The sequence below is a fragment of the Liolophura sinensis genome, chromosome 1 (genome assembly GCF_032854445.1).
Source record: "Liolophura sinensis isolate JHLJ2023 chromosome 1, CUHK_Ljap_v2, whole genome shotgun sequence".
NCBI classification, from domain to species: Eukaryota; Metazoa; Mollusca; class Polyplacophora; order Chitonida; family Chitonidae; genus Liolophura; species Liolophura sinensis.
In genome coordinates this window covers 35,033,666-35,060,331 of record NC_088295.1, presented here as the reverse complement: position 1 = coordinate 35,060,331, position 26,666 = coordinate 35,033,666, and the positions used below count along the sequence as shown (strand labels likewise).

Below are 26,666 nucleotides of genomic sequence, written 5' to 3'. Positions count from 1 at the left end.
AAGTACTAAAATCCTGTGATGGACGCAAGATGTTTGTGTATGAAGGCAATTATGATATGGGTCAAAATATTCAAGTGTCTTCATCTTCTGTGGGTGAAGTAAAATGTATGTTGATAAAGTGTTTATTGCGGGAACTATTGGTTGACATGGAGAAGCAAAGAAGATGTTTGAGGAGTAAACATTTAGGTGATATCTACATGTATATGAACATGAAATTTGTACTGGTATAAAATACTGTCAGGTGTATAGCAAATATAAGGAAGTATCAACGAGACATGTGGCTGTGCTAGCGTGGAATTTTTGTCAAAGCTATGTTGGACAGAAGATGGTAGTGGAAATAATAAATGTATTACCAGCACTTGGTTTGTTGTATGTAAGTCTGCCAGCAACCTGCAGATGGTCGTGGGTTTCCGTGGGCTCTGCCCGGTTTCCTCCCACCATGGTGCTGGCCATTGTGGTATAAGTGAAATATTCTTGAGTACGGTATAAAACACCAATGAAGTAAATAAATAGTAGTATGTAAAAGTGTTTTTCAAAGTGAATTGGGCTTATGGGCCAAGGCTAATTTAATACGAACACCACATGTGGGAAACAGAGCAAACGAAACTTGCCAGGCTTACAGTAGGGCGTCCAGGTAATTGCTCTGAAAAGATTCCCAGATTCTTTCTCTAGAGATAGGCGTTTGGATAATGTTGAGCAGAGTACGGCAGATATATTTAGTGGTGGAAGATGTCAGAGTTATAGAGTACACTCCTCTCCTCCCCTAGCCAGGCTGTGTGTGTAACTGACTGAGTGAGGATCTCTGGCCAGTCCCCCTCTCTCTCTTTTTCTCTTTCTCCCCAAAGACTCAGGGTAATGTGATACTAACACGGGCTGCTGGCAACACTGCCACACATTGCACCTATAGCTCAACCTGTCGGCAACAACTAATTTGGCAGCCACCCTTCTCTGCTGCAATTCCAATCTTTACCTCCATGTTTTCCTGAGCTTACTCCAGCACAGTTTTGTGTCATTGTTTTTTTTTTTCGTTACCTTTCGCCCTGGATGTTTTCTGAGCTCTAAGTAAATTTTTCTCTGTGTGCCTGTTTGGGATATTACCCTCCAAAACGTCTGAGCCGCTGCAGAGATCGTCAGTGAGCTGTTTTGTGTGTGCTGTAGAAGACCCAGCCCCTGTCCATGTCTCAATGTTGGAGGTGGAAATACGGCGGCAGCCAGTGGTATTACCTCGATTATCTTTTACAGTCCAACGGTTAGACCTTCAGAGGAATGCTGGGGACACGGACAACGATGCGGTCCGGGGACAGATTGTGATAAGTCTGATCTCGCGGGACAGGGGCGGCTCTGGACCTATGGTGGCTGATGCTACAGGAATCCCCTCATCTATTCCCTATGATCCCAACGAGTTACCTGAGGGGTGAGTAGCTTATTTTGTATCTACACATAATACTACTACATGTAACAGATTATATTTTCGTCTGTTCTTGTCTGTTCACAATAGAAAGTTTTTATGCGTCTAAGAGCAACATGTAAAAAGACAGTTTCGTGCCTCTTTAGCAAGCTGTGTCTTACTAGTGCAAGTTCTCATACTCCATTGCCGTGTGTTATAAGTACACATGCAGTAATGCTGTACACTATGAGTACACAGACATCTCTCCCAACACTCCAAGCATAACAGAATAAACAAAGTGTGCGTGTAAATTGCTAGAGCATGTACATTTACATCAGGTCTGTCACGCCTGTCTTAGAATTGGTAGTGGTGTGGAGCTACATATACTGTATGTGTCCACAGGGTGTACAGCCTTTGTATGTTGATATTACTGCTGCAGTTACTACAATAATTAAATTCAGTGGAAAGCATTGACCAGATTTGAACGAATTATGTTGACAGAATGTATACACTTCAGATAACATTAAAAAAAAAATACAGAAACATTTTTTCTTATTTATTTATTTATTTATTTGATTGGTGTTTTATACCATATTCAAGAGTATTTCACTTATACGACCGCGGCCAACATCATAATGGGAGGGAGGAAACTGGGCAAAGCCCGGCGGAAACCCACAACCATCTGCAAGTTGCTGCAAGACCTTCCCACGTACGGCTGGAGAGGAAAAAATTTTTCTTGTATTCAAATAATATTATGATAATGAGTTACAGGTAGATGCACTAGTTATACTATACATGAACTGTAGTATGTTGCTACAGAGCACATGGGAAAATAATACTAGCTACATCATTTATGACTTATGTTTAAGATCTGATAATCCATCCTATCTGAAATTGCATTTGCTGCATGATTTACTCCTTGACCAGCTGTAGTGATAAACAGTTGCTGTTACATGCAGCCCATAGTCCCTATTTGAGGATTTAGGATTTTGTGCTCAAAGCATTTCATTCAAAATTAAGCTTTCATTTTAAGGTTTGAAATCTCCAGTGGCCCTAAGGAAATGAATTTGGCTTCCTCGAAATACAAATAAATGTACCCATGTGTAAAGCGTATGTGGCTTAGGGTGTTGTTCTAGTTCTTGCTGTGTACATTTTACGGATAAATTGTATTTAATAAGAATGACAAGTAAAGTTCTTTTGTCCTGGCATTACTTTTTTTTGCACATTTCTTATGCACGTAGAAGGTTGAATACCATTCTTCGATGATGATACTTTGCAGGCTCATTATTTATATATTGTGAAGATAAATTGGATAACTTACCTATACTTGAAGATAAGCCTGGGTAGTTCTGTTCATTGTAGTGAAATGAATCACGCAGTAAAGTCTGATGAGCTGTTGTGAAGTTTTATAAAGTTTCTGGATATTCATAGAGAAGAGCATCTCATGGCAAAAATTTTTCATAACAAGACACCATTCCATATTTCTGAAATTCAACTAAACATTTTTTCCTAATTTAAGTCAAGCATTATAAATGTATACCAGAAATATATTATACATGGTATTTTGTTGTATGTTTCACCATTTGGATGGAATTCCTCCATTCGTAAATCTGTACACTATGATATAGGTCAAAAATGTTGGAATTCAGCCTTAAGCACTAATCTGGTTAATATTTAAATGAATTTCAGAGTAAGGATTGTCTCATTTTTCTGCCTTTCAAAAAAAAAATAATAATAATTATTAGTGTTTTTGGCTAGGAACATGTAGTCACATGAAGTAAAATGTAGGTAAGGTTTGTCTGGAAAAGATTTCACAGAGACATGATCTAACAGCGATAAACCTCAAGCAATAACAACTGAATTACACATTATTGTAGCTTATGAGTCCAGCATGTACATCCTGTTTGTACATCTGCCTGCTGGGAGCTGTTTCTCCCAGCTTGTAGTATGGGAATACTATCTTCAACCTGTACACTGTCTCAGTTTGTACCATTCGGTGGTGTTACATCTATTTTCGACCTGTAATCTGTCTGTTTACTATAGGCTTGGGCTAGCAGACAGTTTTTAAGGAGGGGAACATGGTATCATAAGACGCCCTCAGTTCTTTTTGACAAGCTGATAAATGACCACAGCTGCTCGACCCTCTTTATCATATGGTCCACTCTGATATTAGGTCATAAGTCAACGCACTGATGCAGATAGACTTTCAAAAACTGTACAGGGAGGGTCTATTGTTACATATGGGGGTATTCAAATGGTAGGCAGGTGCAGAATAAGCAGGAGCACATCTACTGATGGGGTTTTAATGCATTGATAAATGGGAAGTTAAAACAGGCCAAGTCATTAGCTGTAGAGGAGAGACACATGTACACAGGAATAGTGAAGAGGGATACCAGCATTTCACTTCTTCTTGCCCTATGCCCTACTTCACAACATCCTGACTTTTAACCTTTTACTCTGTGTAGTACTGAAGGGAGAAACATACAAAACACAATCATCAATGAGTGGGCATGTGCCCCCACCCCCACCCCCCACCCCCCACCCCCCATGGCTGCATCTTGTGTGGAATGGAGAGGATAGTTGTGTGGTACTGAACTGCAGCTTGAGTCTAAACCACAACAAGCTGGTCCCTGACCTTTGGTGTAGAACAGTAAAGGTTGAGGGGAAGCAGAGATAACCAGCCCTTTTCCTGACCTGGATGACCCTTGTCTAGAGACTACACCCTCACACTATAGTCTGTAGATTGTGTCAGGCCAAAACTCTGTCACATGATAGTAAGGATAAACTCTGGGGCTAGGAGACACCTTGTCCATCAGTCCACAAGACTGACATAACTCCACAAGGAGGGCTTTGGAGTACCACGGATAGGTGTATAAACCTGCCTCTCAGACTTGTAGACAGTCACTGACATTTAGGTAAACTTAACAGATTCCTGGAATCTCAACTGATAGTGGCATAAGTACATCTTTTCACTTGAATTTACGCATGATGTTGCTGGAATATTAACAATATGACATTAAGCTTTTCACAAAAGATCACTTACATGAATTTTTACCAGTTACAGGATGAATAGTCTCCAGGAATAATTTAACAGTTTATACATGTGTGTAAATGTACCTTCATTGGTAGCTTCTGTGTTTCCACAAACTTTAAACTCACTGTTATTATATAATTGAGTGGTAATTCAGTGTGGTGTTGAACAGCAGTTAGTAAAACGATGGAAGACGGTGTGGATCATGGATTAAGGCATATCAATGCGAGCGAATGTTTGTAACACGACATGGTAGCCACAGTAACATAATTCACTAAATGTAACAAATTTCACAAGAAACCCTAATGTCAAATTGCTGACAAGTTTTCTTTATTTCTAGCAAACAGCTAGACTATTTTTTCAGTCATTTTCATGAGCAGACTTGAAAGATGTGAAGATTGACATCTGAGATAAACCTGTGAAACTATTCTTAGAATATAAGCATAGAAAGAAAATTGACAGCCATGTTTTATGGACATGTAAGAAAACGTTTGCCAAGATGCGTGTAGTACACTGCTGTTTTCTTCCTTCACATGTATGTCAAGCTCCAAAACATGGAGAGGCATTATTCACAGCCAGCCAGGAAATGAGCTCATGCTATTCTGACTGGGTATCAGCTGATGGTTGGAGGGAGATCAAATGTTACCCTCACTGAATCATTGACCAGCTGGAGAAAAACAGATCTACATGTATGTGACCTGACACAGAAACTCTTCAGCTGCTGCCCTTGTTAATTGGTATACTATGAACAGAAAAGCTGCCAAGTTTTCACAAATTTACCACTGAGGATAGCGCATCATTGTCTCTTCTCTTTTTGCTGACAGCAAGATAAAAAAAAGTAGATACCCTAATTCCTTAACCTTTTTGCATTTGAAAGAGCAATTCCTATGCAACATATGCCCATTTATAATTAGAGTTTGGAGACAAAACTACATCGGTTGGATTGGTCAAATTCAGGCCTTCATGAAAAGTATAATTTTATCATTCTACACAGAGTAATGCCTTCAGAATATGCTTGAATAAGCACCGTGCAAACATGCGGAAAAGTTGTTGAATTACACTATTCACACACTTCCTTGCACATTTCATGTGGAAGGCTTCCTTTATAGTGAGATAAGTGGATCTAGACTGGTGCAGACAGTTTTGCATTTTGTGCTCTGATGACTTCAGTGCATAGACTAGTAAACTATGTAAGTGTAGCAGGGAAGACAAGCTGTAGCTGTGAATTGACATGCAGCTGACTGATGGACAAATGAGTCTTTGATGTTACCTTGAGTAGAATGTCAGTAGCCATTTGTATCTGTCCAATAGAATCCCTCTGCCAGGTACAAACTCAATGAGTTTAACATTTGTGCTAAAAATTCTTTCACTATTCAGAAAGAAGACAGTGCTGACAGACATATTAGAATCCATCACTCTTTGTGTAAATCTTTAGTTGAGTAGGCACTACCAAGGAAGTTTTTTTCTGCTTTTCTTGTGCCTCTCTGTGCATAATATATGTACGCAGTGTGTATGATAAATTCATTCAGCTGTTAACTTTCCTCACAATCTTGAACCACAAAATGTGGTTTTGCAAGTTCGGTATTATGATCTGTGTACATGTATCTTGGTTTAAATTTCATTGCATTTTGGTACAGTTCCCTTCACAATCTATTGTTCTTAAGAAAATATATGATTTTCAAAACACCCAGTTATCAGTTAAGCATATTGTGCATTTCTATTTGCAGATGGGAGGAGAGAAGGACCGCCAATGGCCGAGTCCACTATGTGAACCATATCACGAGAACAACCCAGTGGGAGCGGCCCACAAGGTAAGCCTGTCTCAGCCAGGTATTCACCTCACCTCGTCCTGCCCGAATCACTCTGTGTCAGTGTACCCCAGTCTGTCACCAGTGTTTGTCTGTCTGGCTATTTCAGTTCCTGACCTCTGAAGGCAGAAAATCCCATGTTGCCTTTTTTCACCTGGTTACATTTGCTAAGCTTTGCTCACTTGACCTGATCACTCAAAGCATCCCATATACAAGGATATACAAGGAAGCACATGTGTGAAAAAAAATAGGCTTTTTCTCTTATCTAAACTGCAGCTAATAAGATTTTCCTTCCCATAGGAAATAATTTTAATAATCAGTGACAATTAGGGATACGTATTAAAAAAATTTATATCTTTTATGTTCAGCAATGCTCTTACACGGCTACTGTAGAGAAAATTCTTCATTATTGGCATAAGTTAGTGTTGGGGTTTTTAGTAATTACCTTTCTACATTAGCCTTTTTCAGAAGGAATCACATTTATGACAGAACCACCCTCCCTTCCATTGATGCTGTGCGTAACGATAAACCTGCAACAATGCCTCTCTTTTTAATGATTTTTAAGAATCACATGAAAGTATAAAGCTTTTCTCATTGACAGGAAGGTCTATCATAGTCATACAAATAGGCCCTATGGTTTCAGTGAACAACATCAATAATTATTAGCATTATTATTGTCAGATTACATAAACACATGCGTGAAGGGTTTGTGAGACCTTCGACTAAAGGGAGTTGAACATACAAGTAAAACAATTTAGAATTTTCATTTATGCACCCTCTGCTGACATGATGTACATGTACACCGCGTTTTGAAGAGAAATAGTGATTTGTTTTGTTTCACCCTTGTTTGTCCTTGCTCTGATTTCAGTTTACCAGTAGGACCCATTTTAATTCTGTAAGTCTGATGGCCATTGAAAAGCCTATCTCGTGCATTCTAACAGTATTTTCTTCCTGCCCATTCTCATTTGTGGGCATGCGGCCTGCGTTGCTGTAGCTTTTGTTGTCATGGCTATGATACTATAATCACATAAGGGACTTCACAAAAAAACTCTCTCGGAGAACTTGCACAAAGTGAACTCCACCCTGGTATAGAAGATCATGTCTGTCTTGTATGTGTGTAATGTGTATGTACTGAGAAAGACAACGCCTGAACATAATTTTACAAGCTGAGAAGGAAGACGAATGTATGTTTTTCTTTGAATACATGTGGTTTGTTTCATCTTTATGATGAGTTAATACAAGTCTAAATGTGTTCATGGATCCAAACGTTATAAGACTATGCAAACGTGTTGTGTTGTTTTTTGTTTTTTTGCTTTTTTTAATCCTTTTGTAGGCATGGAGTTTAACATAATATTCATCATACATGTACAGTTACCCCATTTGAGTGACAAAACCAAAATCTTGTAAATGTTACATGTACTTTTTCTAGCATGTTTGTAACATAATTTTTAAGATGGCTATTTTTTTTTTGTTCTCTTTCTTACATTTTAGTTTGTTTTTCTGTTTGAGATTTAATTATTTTGATGCATGTTTGTTAGAATGGCTGTTTCAATTTTATTGTTGCATTTTAGTCATCCACTGTGTCAACTTTGAAATCCCCCTAGCCTGGTGCTGAAATAATACATACATTCCCCCACCCCCACCCCCATTCACTGTACTATGACCGTCTCAAGTGAGACCAAAGCTTTGCAAATGAACACACATGAACCTCAAGTGTTCTTCCAAACCCCTTTCCTTCTAGTACCAAACCCACATGTACCTGACACCTTGGCTCGCCTATAAACAAAGAATAACATTAGTTGTTAACAATTAATATTGTTTGTCAGGCTTATATGGTGCATGAATAGACAGATATATCAGATTGTGTTCAGTTTCTTTATTTACAGGTGCATGTACATACCTGTAAAATGTGGTTACACTGTAGGTATTGAACATCTGACATGGAAATGACAAGGACTAAACACTCATCTATTAACACTAATTCTTCTGCCATGACCAGATGAGCAATCTGTATTACATTGACAAATGTGTATAGAAGTGTATGCAAAAAAAAGTTTAGATCAGTTTATGGAAAAACTTTAGTGACATGTACAGCAGACCACAAGACCAGCTGTATCTTGGATTCTAGGTCATAGATAACTGTCTATTGTTGAATAAATTAGTTATTTATTTTCGCATAAGATCAGCTGTGAAAACATGGACCTTGGAATTATATATTGGTGTGAATACTGAACGTTTAAAGAACAAATCATGCCGGTGCTGACTCTGGATTTATAACATACTGCTCCATCTATCCGTCTGTGTATCTAATTGTTGTACATGGGAAGTGAGGTGATTTTAATGAGCAAACAAACTAGTGAGATCTTCTATGAGTTAGATGTGTATGTGCTTGCCAGTGTGTATCCCAGATTCTCATGAATCAGCTTCTGATTGTTCTCATTTGTTCTGCCCACAGGCCGGCTTCAGAATGTATACGACAGAGCCACTCTACCTCTCGGCCCACCAGCAGTATAGAGCCCTCTCCCGGAGAGGGGGGTAGTAATAGTAACTCTGACAACTGCAGTAGTGGGCAGTTTGTCCGGCGACGGTCAACACGGCATCGGAACTTCCTCAACAGATCTCAGCTTATCAATGCAGTGGAACTACCAGAGGGATATGGTAAGGGGTTCACACCAAAAATGCGGTCTGTGACTGCCATTTTGCTGCCATTCTGATTTCAGAGCACAGTAAATGCATTGTTACGTAAATTTTTTTTAAATTTTCATTTTACAGTTACACTTGTGTTGGTTGTCCGCTGTAAATCAGTGATTATGCCACTCATGTATGTGAAAAGTTAGAAATTGATTAAATGATAAGCATTTATTTCTGATGTTGAATTTAGTGAAGAAAACAGATCTACCTGTAGGGTTAACGGTATATATTTGTATGTTGTACTTTGTAACTGACAATATGAGAAACAGTTGAGATTTTACACCATGCTCAAACTGACACTGTCTCTTGCCCTCGACCTGTCAGACTTCAAGACATAAGTCAGGCCTCCGTGGTCAAGGGGTCAGCGTGCTAGCTCATTATAATAGCACAGGAGCCTCTCACCAGTGCAATCGCTGTGTTCTAGTCAGCTCATGCTGGCTTCGTCTTGGCTGGGAAGGTCTTGCAGCAACCTGATGATGGCCCTGGCTCTGCCTAGTTTCCTCCCACCATAATGCTAGCTGCTGTCATATAAATGAAATATTCTTAAGTAGGTGTAAAACACCAATCAAATCAATAAATACACCAAGGCATTGGCTGGGCCATCGACTAATATCATACTCGCTAACACATTGGGTTTATATATTAGCTGTGTTTTCAAGAAAATGTGAGAAATTAAAACTGTTGTTTTGTTCCTTTCAGAACAAAGAACAACTCAGCAAGGCCAGGTGTATTTTCTGCACACACGTACAGGGGTTAGCACATGGCATGACCCACGGGTACCCAGGTATGAACATCATAGTTTAATAATTTGATGTCCCTTTATCATGTGCAATACTTTGTCTTAGCTGTACTCATTTGTCCAACTGATGTATATATATATATATATATATATATATATATATATATATATATAATTTTTCACAGAATATTGCACCATGAACCTTCCCCATCCCCCTGTATTATTGCTCAGGTGAATGAAGTTATGGCTATAATTTGCTTGCTCTTACTCTGGCTACATGTACTTTGGAGTGCTTTTGCTCCTTGGCATTGCTAATTTTCACCATGTAACTGTGGTGTAGATAAACGATGTGTAGATTTTAACGTTTATCATCAGTCTGATTATGTAAACGAGTATGTGTTCTGTTTGCAGAGATTTAAACAATGAAGACATCCGAGAGGAAGACTTAGGCACGATGCCGCCAGGCTGGGAGACAAGGCACACAGGAACAGGCAGGGTGTATTTCGTAGACCATAATAACAGAACAACTCAGTTTACGGACCCTCGACTTTCCGCTAACATCCAAGTCATACAACAAAGAATGTAAGTAATGCATTTCCTTTAATGATGTGAAAAATGAATGGGTAAAGACATTCTGGTGTAAACTGTTCATTTGTCAGGGGTGTATTGCTGGCTTGTTTCAGGAAGAATGTTTATTTCGGAACACTGTTTCTGCCATATCTATCTAAATCTTTTTTGTCCAGGAGTCCTGCTTCGAGAAGGTACATGCATCCTGAAGATGTTTCGGCCAAATTTTCCCTTCTGGTGTTTATATGCTGTCTTTTATGCTGAAATTAACTTCTCTTTAGGTTGAAGACCTTGGAGAGTCTGGTTTGCTGTAAAATTAAACTAGCAGTTCCATTCTGATTAGGTTTAGATTTTTACCGAAACTTTTAAAATTTACATGTTTTGGCCACATTTTCTCTTCTAGTGTTTAAATGCTGACTTTTATGCTGAAATTAACTTCTCTTTAGGTTGAGGGCTATGAAGAATCTAATTTGCCATAGAATGGTGTGGACTGTTTTTTATTTTTGTGTAAAAATATCACTGAGGGCAAAGATGGTAAATGTATTTCAGTTTTTTGCCTTCATTATAGTAAAAAAAAAAAATGGAAAGATCTAATTTCTCAAGTAGTGTCTGTCTGATCCACTCTGCTCAAGTGCTTTTTGCTTGTTTACCTCTGGCCTGTTTATTGGTTAGACTGTATTGTAAGGGTTCAGGTAATTTCAGCCATACACTATTGTGGGCTGAACATGTGTGAGGTGTTAAGGGAACAAGATAGTAGCTGTTAAGGACAGGATCGGAGCTGTGTTGACCAAAGCTATAGCGGATCTCCAGTATAAACATTAGCAGCCCCAGAAATCAGCAGCAGACAAACCATAGGGATAGAGTTACATGAAGAGTGTATGGGTGCTGGTATATAGGGTGGGGTAAAGGTGTGTGCCGTAAGACAACACCCAGTGTAAACAATACACTTCTAGTGAGAGAACATATGTGCACCCTGAAAGTTAACTCCTGTGAAACCAAATCAGAGGTGCTACGTGTTCCTCTGAGTTTTTATCTTCATGGTCTGCAGCTGCAGATGTACATGGGTTATGTTAACATGCACTTATGTATGCTGATGCATCTGCCGCCTTTGTTTTTTTAGGCTGAACTCAAACTGATAATGCAGTGCACATATATAATCTGTCTGGGTATTGGCCAGTTTGGATGAAAGGCTTAACACATTAAAACATTCAGAAGGACATTTTGGTCGATTGTGGATCATTGACAATGCCTAAAAACCTGAATGTTATTCAGCCCTCTTATGTCTTTACTATAATTAAGCAGTTAATTAGAATAATTATAACTAAGCAGTACTCAAAACATCGAACAAGTTGCAATCAGTGTTAAAGGGTAATTTGTCAACGAATTCAGTATTTTTCACCTCAGTGCATATATTACCATTTACATTTTTTTTTTCTTTCTTTTGGTTTTGCTTTACATATACTTCATTACACTGACTTCCTAAAACTAAAACTAAAACTAAAACTTTGCTGATAGAGATCAATACCTGAAGCAAGTGGAGAGATATTTGAGGAATGGGAATCAGTGTCTTCATAATGAGGTTATACATCCCAGTTAGAGAAACACAGATTTTGTGCTTTATAGCCCGCTTGACACGGCTACCGTCCATTTTTAGCACCCAGATGTGTATACTATCTCTGACATTTGCTGAAATACAGTTCTGCCAACCACACAAGTTCAGTAGCCTAATCGCTTGTTTCCTAAGAATTTAGTAGGACTTAGATATGTGTGTATACCTTGTGTATTAATACATAAGATGTTCTCCACCCCTGATAACACTCTATGGCAGTGTTTAGAATCTGTTCCCAGCCTAACAGACAGAGTCTTGTACTTGAAGACGCCACCTTTGAATGTTTCAACCAAGCCCAGCGATGATAACACATAGTAGAGTTATAAAGAATGTGCTTTTGACCTAACAGACCGGGCTCTGTACTTAGGTATGTAAGCTGTGGAACATATGCAGTGAACTGGCAGGTTAGGAGGCTGCATTCAGGTGATAAACGGTTTGAAGTTAAACCTCATTAAGTGTGTTATTTTTCTGGACTGAATTGCCACTCTTGGGCATCTGTGGAAGGGAAAGTCTGAAATGGGGGTGTGGTAAAGAGGTAAAGATGGCCTGACCCCACTTAACAAGCCAGGCTAGCTTATGACCCAGATTGAACTGTAAACAGGGGGAGATGAAATGCTTTCTGTGTAATTAGCTTCTATAGCAACCAGCCATAAAACTTTATGGAGATAGTCTGAGATCAAACAGTTCCACCAGGCAGGTTTGGTAAGACACTGCTGGGAGCCACACATGTCCTCCAGCACGTTTACACCACTAATGCCCCTGGGGGGGGGGATGATTTAAACATCTTCATGGACCCTTGGTTTATTTTCAGCTGTAAAAACCCTGAAAATATACAACCGTGAAATTGACCTGGATCCTCTCATGAGGCTTGTGTATAGTCCATCTTGGTCTATGATCTGGCCAGGGAGTTTGCCCTGTACAGGCTGCTATCTTTATTACCTGGTGTATGATCATCAAGATTGTTTCACCTCAGAAAGATGATGCGTTTTGTAAGGTTGCTTTAAAAACCAAGGTCACTGCTCTGCAGCTTTCCCAGCCAAGCATGGGTTAGCAAGCATTTTTGGTCACTTCTTTTTGCCCATCAGACAGAAATGATAACAGTATATCACAGAGTAAGCTGATAATCTGAAACGAAACAGAATACTGTATTTCACCTAAAGTTTAGCATTTTGGAAGTGCCACATTTTTTTGCTTGATTCTGTTCGATTTGTCCACATTGAAGATGGCATTGATTAATTTCTGATCAGAGAAGCTTAAGTGTTGGCATCAAAGGTATTAATTAAAGGACTTCATGTGCTCCTGAAGGTGCATTTTTACATACCAAAACATACATGGTCTGTAATCTGGTGATAGTGGAACAGACATGGGCCTTGGCTCCACCAAGCTGGTCGTCAACTATAAACTTGATTATAACTACCACGGCAACACATCTTATAGACATGTCTTGCCATGGTTATTACAATCAGCTTAACTCTTAGCTTTAAATATCAATTATTTTTGACCATAAAATAGGAAACCATGCACTTCACCTCAGACACCAAGCTCAATGTACTCTAGCTTTCCCTGCAAGCATGTGCTATCCATATCCTTGGTCACCTCTTTATACCATTAGACAGAAGTGATAAGAATACATCATACAGTAAGCAGATGAAATGTTTCAAAACGAAGGTCGTAATGATTAGTATAAGGTTATCATATGCATGTGTTTTATTAATATCAGTTGATAGTATTTAAAGTCATTCACGCTTGGCTCTGTGTTTTGTTTCAGACAACACCACCACCACCATAGGGATAACAAAGAAAATAGCTCACCGGCTCCTAAATATAAGCGGGACTTGGTACAGAAAATGAAAATTTTACGACAGGAACTTCAGTCCCTGCAGCCCCAGGCTGGGCACTGCAGGGTGGAGGTCTCCAGAGAGGAAATATTTGAGGTAAGCTCGTCCACTAGTTGGGAGAAGGTCACCACTTAGGGGAAGAGAACTTTGTGCCATCTTCCCTAATCTATGTGACTCTACTTTACAGCATGTAAAGACATCTCAGAAACGGCATACACGAGCTATACACTGAATAAATGATTGAAAAAAATAACTAAAATAGCTTTGTATAGGTTTGCTTTGTTTGGATTCATGTGATCTTTCAAGTTTCGTCTTGTAAGTGTACAAAAGTGCCAAAATCATCAATTCTTGTTTTGTTATTTGAGAACTGAAGATTCGTTTGTTTTGTCTTGTATTGCAGGAATCTTATAGACAAATCATGAAAATGAGGCCCAAAGATTTACGAAAAAGATTAATGGTAAAGTTTCGAGCAGAAGAGGGACTGGATTATGGAGGTGTGGCTAGGTAAGAACAATTTTAACTAAATAATAAAGGGACTTGCATAACAGGAAGTTAACATGAAGTTAAGATCTCTCATTTTCCTCCAGGCCTCATTGAGGCTATACCTGCACTTATTATCTAAAATAACATGCAATTATCTACAAGTAATCTGCAGCTATGCTTTGCTTTGTGGTCATTTTAAAAATATTTGGTAAAAGGTGCATTTCGTTGTTAGTAGCTGATATCCTGTTTTTTTTTTTCTTTTAACTTCAGAGAATGGCTATACCTCCTTTCCCACGAGATGCTCAACCCTTACTATGGCTTATTCCAATATTCAAGGGACGATATCTACACATTACAAATCAACCCAGATTCAGGGGTCAATCCAGTGAGTAATCAGGCTGTTTGAGCCTTGGAAGCATCATGATTCTTGTACACACATTTGTCTGTGAATATCTTAATTCTTATGCTGTTTCTGTTTAGTAAATTTACAGCACTTTCTACACTATAAGAAGTTTGTATCGACCATAAAGGTTTCGTTACTGCTCTGTATCTTTATACTTTTTCCACACTTTGATAACTGAATTTAGGAAGTTTATCAGAAAGAATGACGTATGTAAACGAGTAATAACGTATTAAATGAAAAGTTGTGAAGTCACAGATTATTCAAAGTCTTCTAATTTTGTTTCTTATGCAGAATTGTTTTTTTAATTCAACAGGAACATCTTTCGTACTTCCATTTTGTGGGGCGAATCATTGGCATGGCTATTTTCCATGGGCACTACATAGATGGGGGTTTTACAATGCCCTTCTACAAACAGTTGCTTGGAAAATCTGTGACCTTGGAGGACCTGGAAATGGTTGACCCTGACCTTCATCGAAGTTTAGTTTGGATGCTGTAAGTTGAACCATTGATGTGATCTTGATTTATTTGATTGGTGTTTTATGCCATTCTTGATGAATACTCTAAAATTGTGAAAGAAGTACATGTTTTTGTCTGCATAGGAATCGAAATATAATATTTGATTAATGCACAAAAATGCTTGAAACAAGAAAATTTGTTACTATTACTTTCTTTTATAATACAGGATTGATCAAGAAGTCAGATTCACCCTCACCCCTACACTCAGACAAATTATTGACACAACATTGGTTTCTCGCTATCGTTATAAAGTTGATTCTACTGTAGTATTCACATGTTGTGGTTAATTTGTCAAAGGGAGATAAACGTTCCCTTGTGGTTTCAGTGAAAATGACATAGAGGCTGTGCTGGATCACACGTTCTCTGTGGAGCATCATTCCTTCGGGCAGGTCCAGGAGTATGAGCTCAAACCAGGGGGCAAAAACATAGAGGTGACCGAAGATAACAAGAAAGAGTATGTCAAGTAAGTAACAGTTTGTCACAGTGCAGTATCCTGTAGAATATTTGGATACATATTATCTTGGATATGGTAATTGTTAATCAGTTCACTGACAATGTGTGTATACACCTTGGTATCTATTCATTTTAATCACAAACTTACAATCCGTTCTGGACCAATTTTACACTGCTGAGCCTGTTCTGAGCACATGTGACTGAGTATATTTAGACTGTTTATACTTTACTTTGCATTGTCTGGTTGTAGATTATATGTGCAATGGAGGTTTTTGTTGGGTATAGAGGCTCAGTTCCTGGCCTTACAGAAAGGATTCAATGAGATTATACCACAACACCTGCTCAAGCCTTTTGACGAGAGAGAACTCGAGGTAACCACCTGTACTTGTACTTGCTTTGAAAATTTCCCCTCTAGAAGTGCGTTGTTGGAGGCAAAAACTTGTCATAAAATGTTACTTTTGACACTGAAGGGGTACATTTTTTCGATGAGAATTCTTCAAAATAAACCTCATAACACCTTTCAAAGATCAATAGAACTGTTGGAATGTGACAAAATGCTGAGTTTTTTATGAAGAAAATTTCAGGCCAAATACAGCCCAGTTGTCTTTTCTGGTTTATATCAAACCAGAACCAAAAAAAACAAACAGTTTTTAGTATTGTAGTTTTGATGATATTGCATTTCTTACAAAATACTGCTTCAAAAATTTTTTTCCTGTCAAACGTTCTTGACTTTATTTATATATTTTTCGTCCAAAGTTGATGATTGGAGGATTAGGGAAGATCGACTTGGAGGACTGGAAGGAGCACACAAGGTTAAAACACTGTACACCCGACAGTAACATTGTCAAGTGGTTCTGGAGGATGGTGGATATGTACACAGATGAGATGAGAGCCAGGCTACTACAGTTTGTCACGGGCAGCTCACGTGTCCCATTACAGGGTTTTAAAGCATTACAAGGTCAGTCCGATACCTTAACATCTTGATTCTAGAAATCATATGTTGATATGTTATAGTGTTGAATGTGGAAATTGCAGCAAGATAATGTATTAGCCCCAGTCAGGGATTCACAAATATCATATTTTATATTCCTTACTCTTGGATATGTAAACTTTCTGGCCCCTAGATTTATACGCAGACGTCTGATAATCAGTACTGCAGTTATAGGAAAAAATGGCTGAAATTTCATCAAAATGGTCATAATTCTGAATCTTTATCTAATGTTCAGCACACATCCATTCCAAAGACTGGAATCAAATTAAAGATGGTTTAATGTGATTTCAAAAGTCCAAACTGTCAGTCCATTCAGGAGTTTGCCACAGTCTTGGTACCAGTTGCATATAGTATTGATCCAAGTGAAGTCCATAGATAATGTAGTTTGATGTTTGTGATGTGATGATTACTGGAGTGGATTAGATTGTATCACTGTTCAGAGGAGGATAAGGGTAGCAGGTCAGTTAGCTTCAGCACTCTTGACTGATGTGGCATCATGGGGATGAAATCCTGTGCAGCTGTTGCCTGCTTGTGTGGTCACAATGATCTGGTCAGTTAGGAGCTTTGAGATTATGTGGTGGTGTATGTGGGTCAGTAACATACAGACTAACACACATCATTCAGGGCTAATGGAAATGTAGAAACACAAGCCGTGAACCTGTGTACAATAGAGTTCTCCTGATGGCAGGGATGGATAACTGTGTGTACCTGGCTCATCAGCTGTCAGCCATTGCCAGGCAAATGTCAGCCCAAGGCTGTGGGGTGTTGTTGTTTGGCCTGTGTGCAGAGCAGTTCTGTCAGATGATCAGGACGGCATGCTGGCTAATGCCTCTTCTCTTGACACACCTAGATCTGTTCATTAGAACTCTTGGTCTCTTGGAAGTACCCCAACAAACCCAGGTGTAGCCATTCAAAGCCTTTTCCCTCCAGGCCTGCCTACCCATGTAGTCCCTAGCTCCCATTTTTCAGGCCACGTTCTGGGGTATTTCTGATTGGCCTACTGCCCTTCAAATGACCTTGACCTTTGTATGTGTATCTGCTGTTTTACGCAGCAGGTAGTAACACAGAAATCACCTTAGCGTGTCTGTGTATGTGAAAAGAAACAGTTGAAGAAAACATTAACTCCAAGTTGCAATGATGTATCTGTGTTTAAATTATCTTGTCTATTCTACTAACACTTGGCCCATGGGCTCAATTTAATTTGACTTTGTGTCATAAAGGTTCTTGTAGTGTTTTCAGGGCTTTAATATTGCATTATGTCACATTCATTTGGATGAAATTTGCAAGTCTAATTCTGTGTTTAATTCAATTTACTATTCTTTCCTGAAATTATTGAGTATATACATACTATATTTTACCTAACACTAGCAAGTAAATGTTTAAAATAACTTAACAGCAGTTAATAATGATACTATTTTCCAGTTATAGTTATGGTTTTATAAAAATGAATGCATAGCTGTGACTTTTTAGGAGTCAAATTTGTGTTTTTGTCATCAGTATTGGAACCAGAAGGTTTGGATTTGATTTATTTGATTGGTGTTTTTACGCCGTACTCAAGAATATTTCACTTATACGGAGGCGGCCAGCATTATGGTGAAAGGAAACTGGGCTGAGCCCAGGGGGGAACCCACAACCATCTGCAGGTTGCTGACAGACGTTCCCACTTATGGCCGGAGAGGAAGCCAGCATGAGCTGGACTTGAACTCACAGCGACCACATGGGTGAGAGGCTTCTGGGTCATTATGCTGCGCTAGCGCGGTAAACAACTGAGCCACAGAGGCCCCCAAGGTTAGGACAAAAACTGATAGTCAGATCTTTGTTAGTACTAATGTTCTGAATCGCATCACTGACCTTCAGTTAGATAACTGGCCGTGTTACAAGCAATGCACTCAGGACATAGTTGTGTTCACATGTGTTTAGCCTCAGCCTGAAGCTGAATCTCTGCTGAACAGACACTAACGAGAGACAACAAACAAACCTTATGTACGTACAGTGATAATTGTTTAGGTCTTTGGGTTGATGCCAGTAGCAATTCAAAGCCAAGAGTCGACAGGGAATTGTCAGTGTGCCCCCTGTGTAATTTGCCTGATCCATCTACCTTATCAGTGAGCACCACAGTATTGCTTCTGATTACCATATCTCATGAGCACTTGTATCACTGTGTGTGCCAAGTTTTACTGAATGCTAGCCATATCGCTGACAAGGATGAGTGAATGAATCTGTTGGAGGGTTTGGCAAGCAAAAGCTGCACAACATTGTGTTAATTCAAGACATTAGTTAATGCAAGCTCACTTCATTGTCTTCATTTTGCTTTTTAATTCATTAAGCATGAATTATACTTAAACATTTCATCCAGCTGTAGTCACTAAGGAAAACTTTTATAATTTCCATATTGTGATTAGAACACAGAAGAATATGTCAATACATGTGATTGGAATTTTAAAATGATCAGAAATTTAAAATGATTAGAAATTTAAAATGATTAGGCATTTAAAGTCAGTGTGTATAAGGGAGAACATTCTTTATAGAAGTTGTTTGTCCAAGAAAACCTCTTTCCTGTTACCTCACTGTATGTGGTGGTTATGTTTTGACGAGAGCTATTCTGAGTATTTGACCTGACTGTAGCCTGGCAGAGATCTAACTAGTCTGTGTTTTTGCACCTTGTCCAGGTTCAACAGGTGCTGCCGGGCCGCGGCTCTTCACAATCCACCAGATAGACACCAGCACAGACCAACTACCAAAGGCCCATACTTGGTAAGTCTACCTCCCTCCCTCCCTGTGCTCATGTAAAGGTCAGTCCTGTTAGCCTCATTTCATAAGCCTACTGTTACATGACCCAGTAACAAAGTCTTGTAGAGCTGTTGGCCTCGGGCACTAACCCCTAGTGTTCTATTATCATGATATCACAAATGGAATTTGCAACAGCTATCATACCAGGGACTTCCCAAGCCTTTTTTCTCCCTGTTTTTTCAAGACCTTAAAAATTGGCAATCTTAGTACATTCTGGCTTTTAGGCATAACAGGATAGGTCAAGTACTGGTTAGACCAATGTCATTCCAGTGAAACAGCATGGCAAGTGTTACAGCATGGCAATTGTTACAGCGTTACAGCATGGCAAGTGTTACAGCAGTAAGCCAGATAGCAGTTTCTAGCTTACATGATGTACGCTCACCCAGCATGGGTCATGTATGTGACAAACTAAGCACATGGTGATTTATGCCTATTCTGCAACATTGCAGATTTGAATGACAGCTCAGTTCCACTTTATTTGTATTTTTAGAGTTTTTTTCACTGGAAACTTTGCTGATGTCTCCAAGTAAAGTTTCATTTGTCACAAACATTCTCATAACTTTGCTGAAGTTTTGCTGAAGTTTGTGTGACTTGTGAGAGTTATAATGCTCCTGTTTGGGACACATTTCATTGTTTAACTGGCCAGAGATTGAATGCGCTGTGTGCATTAACAATTGATATATGACTTATGTGGCTACCATGGTGCTACATGCATGATTGAAATCATCTTGAAAGTGATGTTTAATCCCAATAAAACAGAAGAAATTAGGAATGACCGGATCAGACATTTGTTTGTATCAAATATAGAAAGTTGCTACCACTCTGATTGCATAGTTATTGTTGTTATAGAAAATTATTTTGTATTCTGAAATACAGTCAAACCTGTTTTATGCAGCCAGTGAAGGGAGACGTATAAAGTGGCCGCATATGACAGGTGGCCACATAAGACAGGTTGTGAAGACCAAGCCAAATCACAACTGAATTAAGTTTCAGGAAATCTACACATGTACATAGTAAACTTATAAATAATTGTTTGAACACTAATCTGTTCTGCTAGATACATTTCATAGAAATGTAACAATTGTACTGAACTTTCTTCCCATCATTGTCAAACTCTAGAAAGCCGTGTGCCAGCAACAACAACAACAAAATACATGAGTGAAGAAAGATCAATTTCTCCATGTGTTCGGTACACAGAATATTTTGGCAACACGAAATGAAAACACAACACCATTTCCCTGCAAAGATAATGGTCAAACAAGCCAGATAATTTGTCAAAGAAACCATTCATGGGAGGAACCACAGGAGGTCAGATTATATCCGAATTTGCCCGCTATTTATGGCATTCATAGCTCGGACCTCAGCATTGAGCTAATCCACTGCAGCAGTGGATTTCCAGAGTGTCCGGACTATAGCCAGCTGGGTCTCATTAAAGAACAATAGACTTCACTGCCATTCACCAATAATCATCACTCTTCACTTGTCATCACAAAGTGGCAGGTTGTAACTTTTAATCACTACGAAAACTTCTGAAGCCTGTGGTCGCCATTTTGAAACTTTTGGATGTCCAAAGCGGCAATCATCATTACTGTTGAAAGTCTCTGCCGCTCAGGACAGGCTGATATAGAAGTTGGTCGCAAAATATATTGGCCACTGGACGGGTTGGACAGGTGTCCATATGTTACAGGTCGTTTAATATGGATAATTGTTTGGTCGCGTCAGAGGGTGGCCGTGTACGGCAGATGGACGCTGTTTACAGGTGGACGTAGGGACAGGTTTGGCTGTATTCATAGGTATACTACCTTTCTGACCAGCTGGCAAGGTGTCATTTGATATGGTATTCTTTGTTTTTGTGATTTCAGTTTCAATCGTATTGACATACCACCATATGAAAGCTATGAGAAGATGTATCAGAAGTTAACCTGTGCTGTGGAGGAGACGTGTGGATTTGCAGTAGAGTAATGCAAGAACGGTTCTGATTCTTGATTGCAACTGAAATGAACACTACAACTTCATACCAGATGAGATACCAGCCTTTTGACAATAAGGGTTGTCTCCCCTGTTCCAGTCATTGGTTTAGTTGTCTCCCCTGATGAGAAATGGTGAGCACCAGGTATGATGGAGCTGTTGGTGAGTGCCGGTGCCCTGAGAATGGCAATAGAATGGCTTCAACCCTGATGGAATTCAGAGACAGCAGGCTATGATCAGTGTGAATGATTTTGGACATGTTTCTTTCATTGGCACAAAACAGAGTGCTTGTGAAAGAGAAAGTTAAAACCCGCAAATTTGGAGCGCCCAGAGCACGGACTTGTTCAATGTTTGTCAAAACTTTGGTCAGTAGTCCCAGAATGCATGTGCTTGACATGTTTGAGGACTTTTTTTTTCAATACACAGATGTATATAAAGCGAATTTACAGAATTTCAAGCATATTTTACCTGATTTCTGTAAAATTATGTAATAGCAGGCAAGAGGAAGGCCTTGCAGAGTTGCAAATTGTGGCATTTTGTACCAAAGGGAAACTCTCCCTGCACAACTACTGATGTCCTATCTCCATCAAGCTCTGTTTGTAGTCACTCTCTATAGGTGCTTGTCTGTCTACTTGGGTGATTGCCCTGTAGATTCTGGAATATTCTGTTAACAGTTGAGTGCTTGGTTTCCTGATGTATATAGTATTTGCCTGGCTGTACTTCAGGCAGATATAATGCAATAAGGGATGTATTATGTGGAATCATCAGTTTTCCTTTATCTATTACTTTTCTCTCCATTAATATACTCATCATAAAATGTCGAATATTTTTACAGTCATGAATGTGTTATATGTAACTGATAAGGTTATCTTAGCCCTACACTTTTCTATTATTGCTGGCTTGGCACTTGAAGAAGTCTTCACCCTTTAATACATTGCATTGGAAATGCAATTCCTCCTTTCCTGCTTAAACTGCAGACTGTAATGTGGGAAGACTTCTTCAGAGTGCTTCCCTGTAGGGACAAGGAGAGTAAGCCTTCACCTCCGGTCACTGTGACAAACCTCGACTGCGTACAGTGTATGACACATATTAATTACTGAGAATCAGATTATGAGCTGTTAATCAACCAGATTAAGAAAGAATGAAGTTAGCATCTGATCACAGTTGGGAGTTTCATTAGCCTTGACAATGCATTGTGAGGAGTAAATCTAGTAACCCATGTGAAGCTGTGCTGTTTCATGGGCTATAAGGTATGCTTCTCAATGTGCAGTGGTTGGTGAGCCCCACCAAGTCTGGCATTAGGGTTTGTGTCACAGTGGCCTCGGGGTGGGGTCGTGAGCAAGGGGCTGGTCCCGGTCAGAGCTGTCCCTATAGACCTGTACATATACCACTGCTTGCTATACATCACATCCTCCTACATCTATCTCTATACTATGCTGGCATCTATCTACCTTGTTTCCGTCTCTTTTTGCCCGACTGTTTATCTCTGGTCTGCTGGCTACTTTCACCATTCCCCTGTGTACTTGTTTCTTATTCGTCCTTCCCATTTTTCACTTTTCTGTGTCTTCCCTCATTGTTTCTCTGTCATTCCCATTTCTTTCCTATGTGTCCAGGGGGTTGACCAGAAATGTGAAAGAGGGTGGCCTTACAGCCTGTTTGGTTGAACAGGATATTTTTCTATCTTTCCTATGTGCTGAAAACAATGTCCAAATAGCACACATTCTATTCCCTCGGACTTGGACTGTTGGACAGATAGCTAGCTGACCCTTTCTGTCTCTTTTATTCCCACTAGATCTCAGTCTCTTTTCTGGTATTCTTCCTCTTCTTCACTTCCAGTATCTCTCCCATCTCCTCCTTTTCATAAAGCTTTAGAGCCATGTTGTCCCATCTACTCTACATACATATTATGCTGATTTATTTTGAGTGTACTGAGTTTGTATTTCAATCACTATTGGATTCATTATTTGACAAGCCCCCAAAGGGGGCAGATTGTTTTGGACAATATATTTCATCACTCATAGCGATATTGACTTTTTGCGGGGGGCAAATTTTATTTCCTTAAAAGTTTTTTTTAAATAATGAAACATATAGGTTTCACTATAAAATATAAGTTTTGTTTAGCAGGCTTAGCCAGTATGAGAAGTGTTTTTGTGGGCTGCACAAAGCTACATGGTTGATTTGTGTTCATATTTGTGCCCCCTCTGTCCCAGTTTCTTTATTTCCTTGGTCCATAAATAGCTGTACTGTCTTGTGCTTTCCATTGTTGTCTACCCATTTTTTTTGTCTTCCATGAGTTAACCTTCATGCCGAGGAATGAATGTGATATGAAAGGGATGATTATGAGGGTTGTCCCCCCTTAGATGTTGATACTGTAATGTTAATATACAGCTCACCGATGTGCTCTTACTACAGTTTGATTGGTTGTGTGAAAACTAAATATGCATGATATTATGTCAATCAATTCCAGCCAAACAAATAATAAATTATTGAGTAAAAATTTTTGTTGTTCAGAGAGTCAAACTAAATGATGGTGAATTTGAATAATTACAAGGATTGCTCCTTTGCGGAGTAAGTTGTATGTAAACTAAATGAAGTTTACTTTCACTAGAATTGCATCAGTTTGTAGAAACATAGCCAGACTGGTTCTTGACAATTTGGTCTTGACTCTGTTTTATCATAAACTTTTGATAACTTTTTAGCCTTGTCAACACAAGTGTCATTTTTTTTCTCTCTGTTGATAGATGTTGTTTTGGGGGTTTGACAAATATAGAAAGAAATATGAAATTTGTTAAGATGGCTGTCATATTTGACGTTTGTTCATATACATTATAATGCATTTATTTATAAACTTTTTAGCGTGTCCTCTGTGAGTTGTGTATCAGACTGGGGTCATTAGCTCTAGCACTGTTATCATTGCCCAATTTTTTGTACTTTTATCAGTCAGAATCTTCCCATCATTTTGTATGTGACCATTTTTTTTTTTTTTTTTTTTGTAATTTAAACTAATTGTGTTAAAGAGGTATTCAACAGAGAGGAATTTGTTTCTCATTTTGTGTTCCTTGATTTGTCTATCTGTTTTGTAACGCTGAGAGAAAGCCGTTGTACAGATTACACAAACAATAGTGAAACAATTTATCAAGATGCCTGTGTGTTCTGTTGTGTGTCCATCTCTCTTAATAAACAGCTTCCACATTATGCCGTCTGCAGCATTTAATTGTTGGAGTTGAATCATATACAACCAAACCAGAGCAGACATGTTTTGATTTCTTCACCATTTTTACCAAAGATTCTTAAAGTATATAGCCACTTTAAAAGCTGCAGAATACCCAATAAGAGCCACATTACTGGTGAAACCCATTCTCCCAAATTGTTCAGTCAATACAAAATTTGGTCTGTTTGTTATGAAATTAATTTAGGGGAATGCTGTTGCAGACATGCTTTGTTATGGGCTGGTGAAGTTCCAGATGGATTTTGTCAAAGCCAGGTGAAAAAGGTATCAAGCTAACAGTTTCCCCAAGTATCCAGTGGCTACCAGTTAAATCACATAGGAAACAATTTTAACAGGGTATATTGACAAGAAACTCTTTCCTTATGTTACTGGTCCTGCTGGTGCTTTCCATAGAAAATATCAAGCTTGCCTTTGTGATTAGGCTATGAAACACACAGGGTTGTAACGTTGGGACTTCTTGAAATGGGTGTGAGCATCCATGGAATGACCCAAACGGTGCCTACCCGACTGGTGCTGTAAGACAGAGAGGCCTGAAGTACAACAAAGCATGGATAACTCTGTGACAGGAGAAGCTATGATGGAAACACCCCTTCAGTATGTGTTACCATCACAGTTACGCTTGCGCACATTTGCACATGCTTTGTAGAATGAGAGACACAGGTCGTTAATTTTGTAGGTGTAGCAGTGCAAACCTCGCACATACTGCTTACAGCGCATGTGTAGCTCTCTACGTTCACTTTACATCACTGCCACCAATAGACAAGCTTGACACATGGGCTTGTTTAGGTTTAGTCTCGTCACTTACCTCCTCCCGCGGAACTATATAATCAGCATTCATCAATAAAATTGTTTCAGGGCCTGGTTAGAATCATGTTGTGCATACTCTAGATAAAGGGAATGGTTGAGATGGATCGGTTGTGTTTTGTTACAGCACTTCGCCTCATTACCATGACCTCATTGACATTGGCGTTGTTCAAGATTTGTGTACAAAATTTACCAGTGGTGGAAGTGATGTTAAGCGAAAGGTAGAGGGCGATGCATGCACTGTAAGGAGTATGAAACACACATATTGTCATCCATCAAAATTCCTTATAAATGGCAACAAGGGTACAGCCATTATACTGTTTCATCATTGGTTAGATAAACCATAACATTTTCACCTTTATATGATTTTATCTACTGAAGATTAAGGCATGTTTAAAAAGCACTAAGCATATGTACACCCAGTAATAATTCACTAGATTCGCTAATCAATGTATCTTAACTAGCCTTAGGATACTGGGTGGTTACCTAATATGAGCCGCCTGTTAAGTATGTGAGTGATCTGTGGAAAGTGCCGGTACCTACCGTGTTACTGTGAGATTTGATCGGTAAATTTGCCAGGTATCATGATGGTTAGTACTGCGGCTTGTCCCCATCACTCAACATTCTGACCCCCATGCTGCTATGCTCTTGGCACCACTGAGCTTGGTCTAAAAACACCCAGCAAAGATTCTGCCATTGTTTATTGTTACGGTAATGGACATGTACATATGTTGTTCCCAAGCCCCGCATGATTGAGCTGCTCTTCTCGCTGTATTTCATTGCGATGTAGTGGGAACTTCTTCCTCGGCATTTTTCACTGTCATTGTAGAAGACCTTTTTCAATGATAAACTAATCATCACCTTTTCACAGATAGCGCAGTACACTCACAAGTTCACGCATACCTCCCAGTGACCCTCACCTTGGCACAACCAATGAACATTTTTCTCCCAGGAGCAACAACAACAAAGTTGGTGTAATTGTATTTGCTTGCAAAATGATGCGAAATTTTCTGTTAGTAACTCAGAAGTTATCCAAATCTCCTTATGACTTACCAAACAGCCCTCTCAAACTGACTGTAAAAGTTTTAGCAGAATTCGCCTACCCAATGAAAAACTCAAAATTAACAGGTTGTTTGCTGATTGTAATGTTAAATAAACAGACTGTTTGCGTAACTAGTCTGTCATTAAGTCATGATCGTCTTAATATGGAAGAACAAGTACATATATCCAAACCCATGTACATAGGAAAATGTGTCCGAGAATGTCTTATTTTTGACCAACCTTATCCAACCCAAACTCTAGTTTTCAGATAATCCAAGTTGGCTGATATGCGTTGCGAGGTACAATGTATGCTTTGAG

The 26,666-nt window shown here is 39.1% G+C and overlaps 1 protein-coding gene across 2 annotated transcripts in view; it reads left to right on the top strand.

The window, feature by feature from the left end:
* LOC135469372 (E3 ubiquitin-protein ligase SMURF2-like) overlaps positions 1-21,656 on the top strand; it is a 47,549-nt gene extending 25,893 nt beyond the window's left edge. Inside the window, exons 5-19 of one of the 2 annotated variants that reach the window (XM_064748005.1) lie at positions 1,243-1,414; positions 6,146-6,229; positions 7,095-7,121; positions 8,682-8,884; positions 9,617-9,701; positions 10,068-10,238; positions 13,601-13,766; positions 14,071-14,174; positions 14,424-14,538; positions 14,870-15,048; positions 15,398-15,535; positions 15,776-15,896; positions 16,282-16,483; positions 19,186-19,270; positions 21,169-21,656. In XM_064748005.1, coding sequence (XP_064604075.1) covers positions 1,243-1,414; positions 6,146-6,229; positions 7,095-7,121; positions 8,682-8,884; positions 9,617-9,701; positions 10,068-10,238; positions 13,601-13,766; positions 14,071-14,174; positions 14,424-14,538; positions 14,870-15,048; positions 15,398-15,535; positions 15,776-15,896; positions 16,282-16,483; positions 19,186-19,270; positions 21,169-21,268 — 1,952 coding nt within the window. In that variant the 3' untranslated portion in view covers positions 21,269-21,656. The remainder of the gene's footprint in view (positions 1-1,242; positions 1,415-6,145; positions 6,230-7,094; positions 7,122-8,681; positions 8,885-9,616; positions 9,702-10,067; positions 10,239-13,600; positions 13,767-14,070; positions 14,175-14,423; positions 14,539-14,869; positions 15,049-15,397; positions 15,536-15,775; positions 15,897-16,281; positions 16,484-19,185; positions 19,271-21,168) is intronic. The other variant, XM_064748013.1, reaches the window with a different exon arrangement.
* The last annotated feature ends 5,010 nt before the right edge of the window (positions 21,657-26,666 follow it).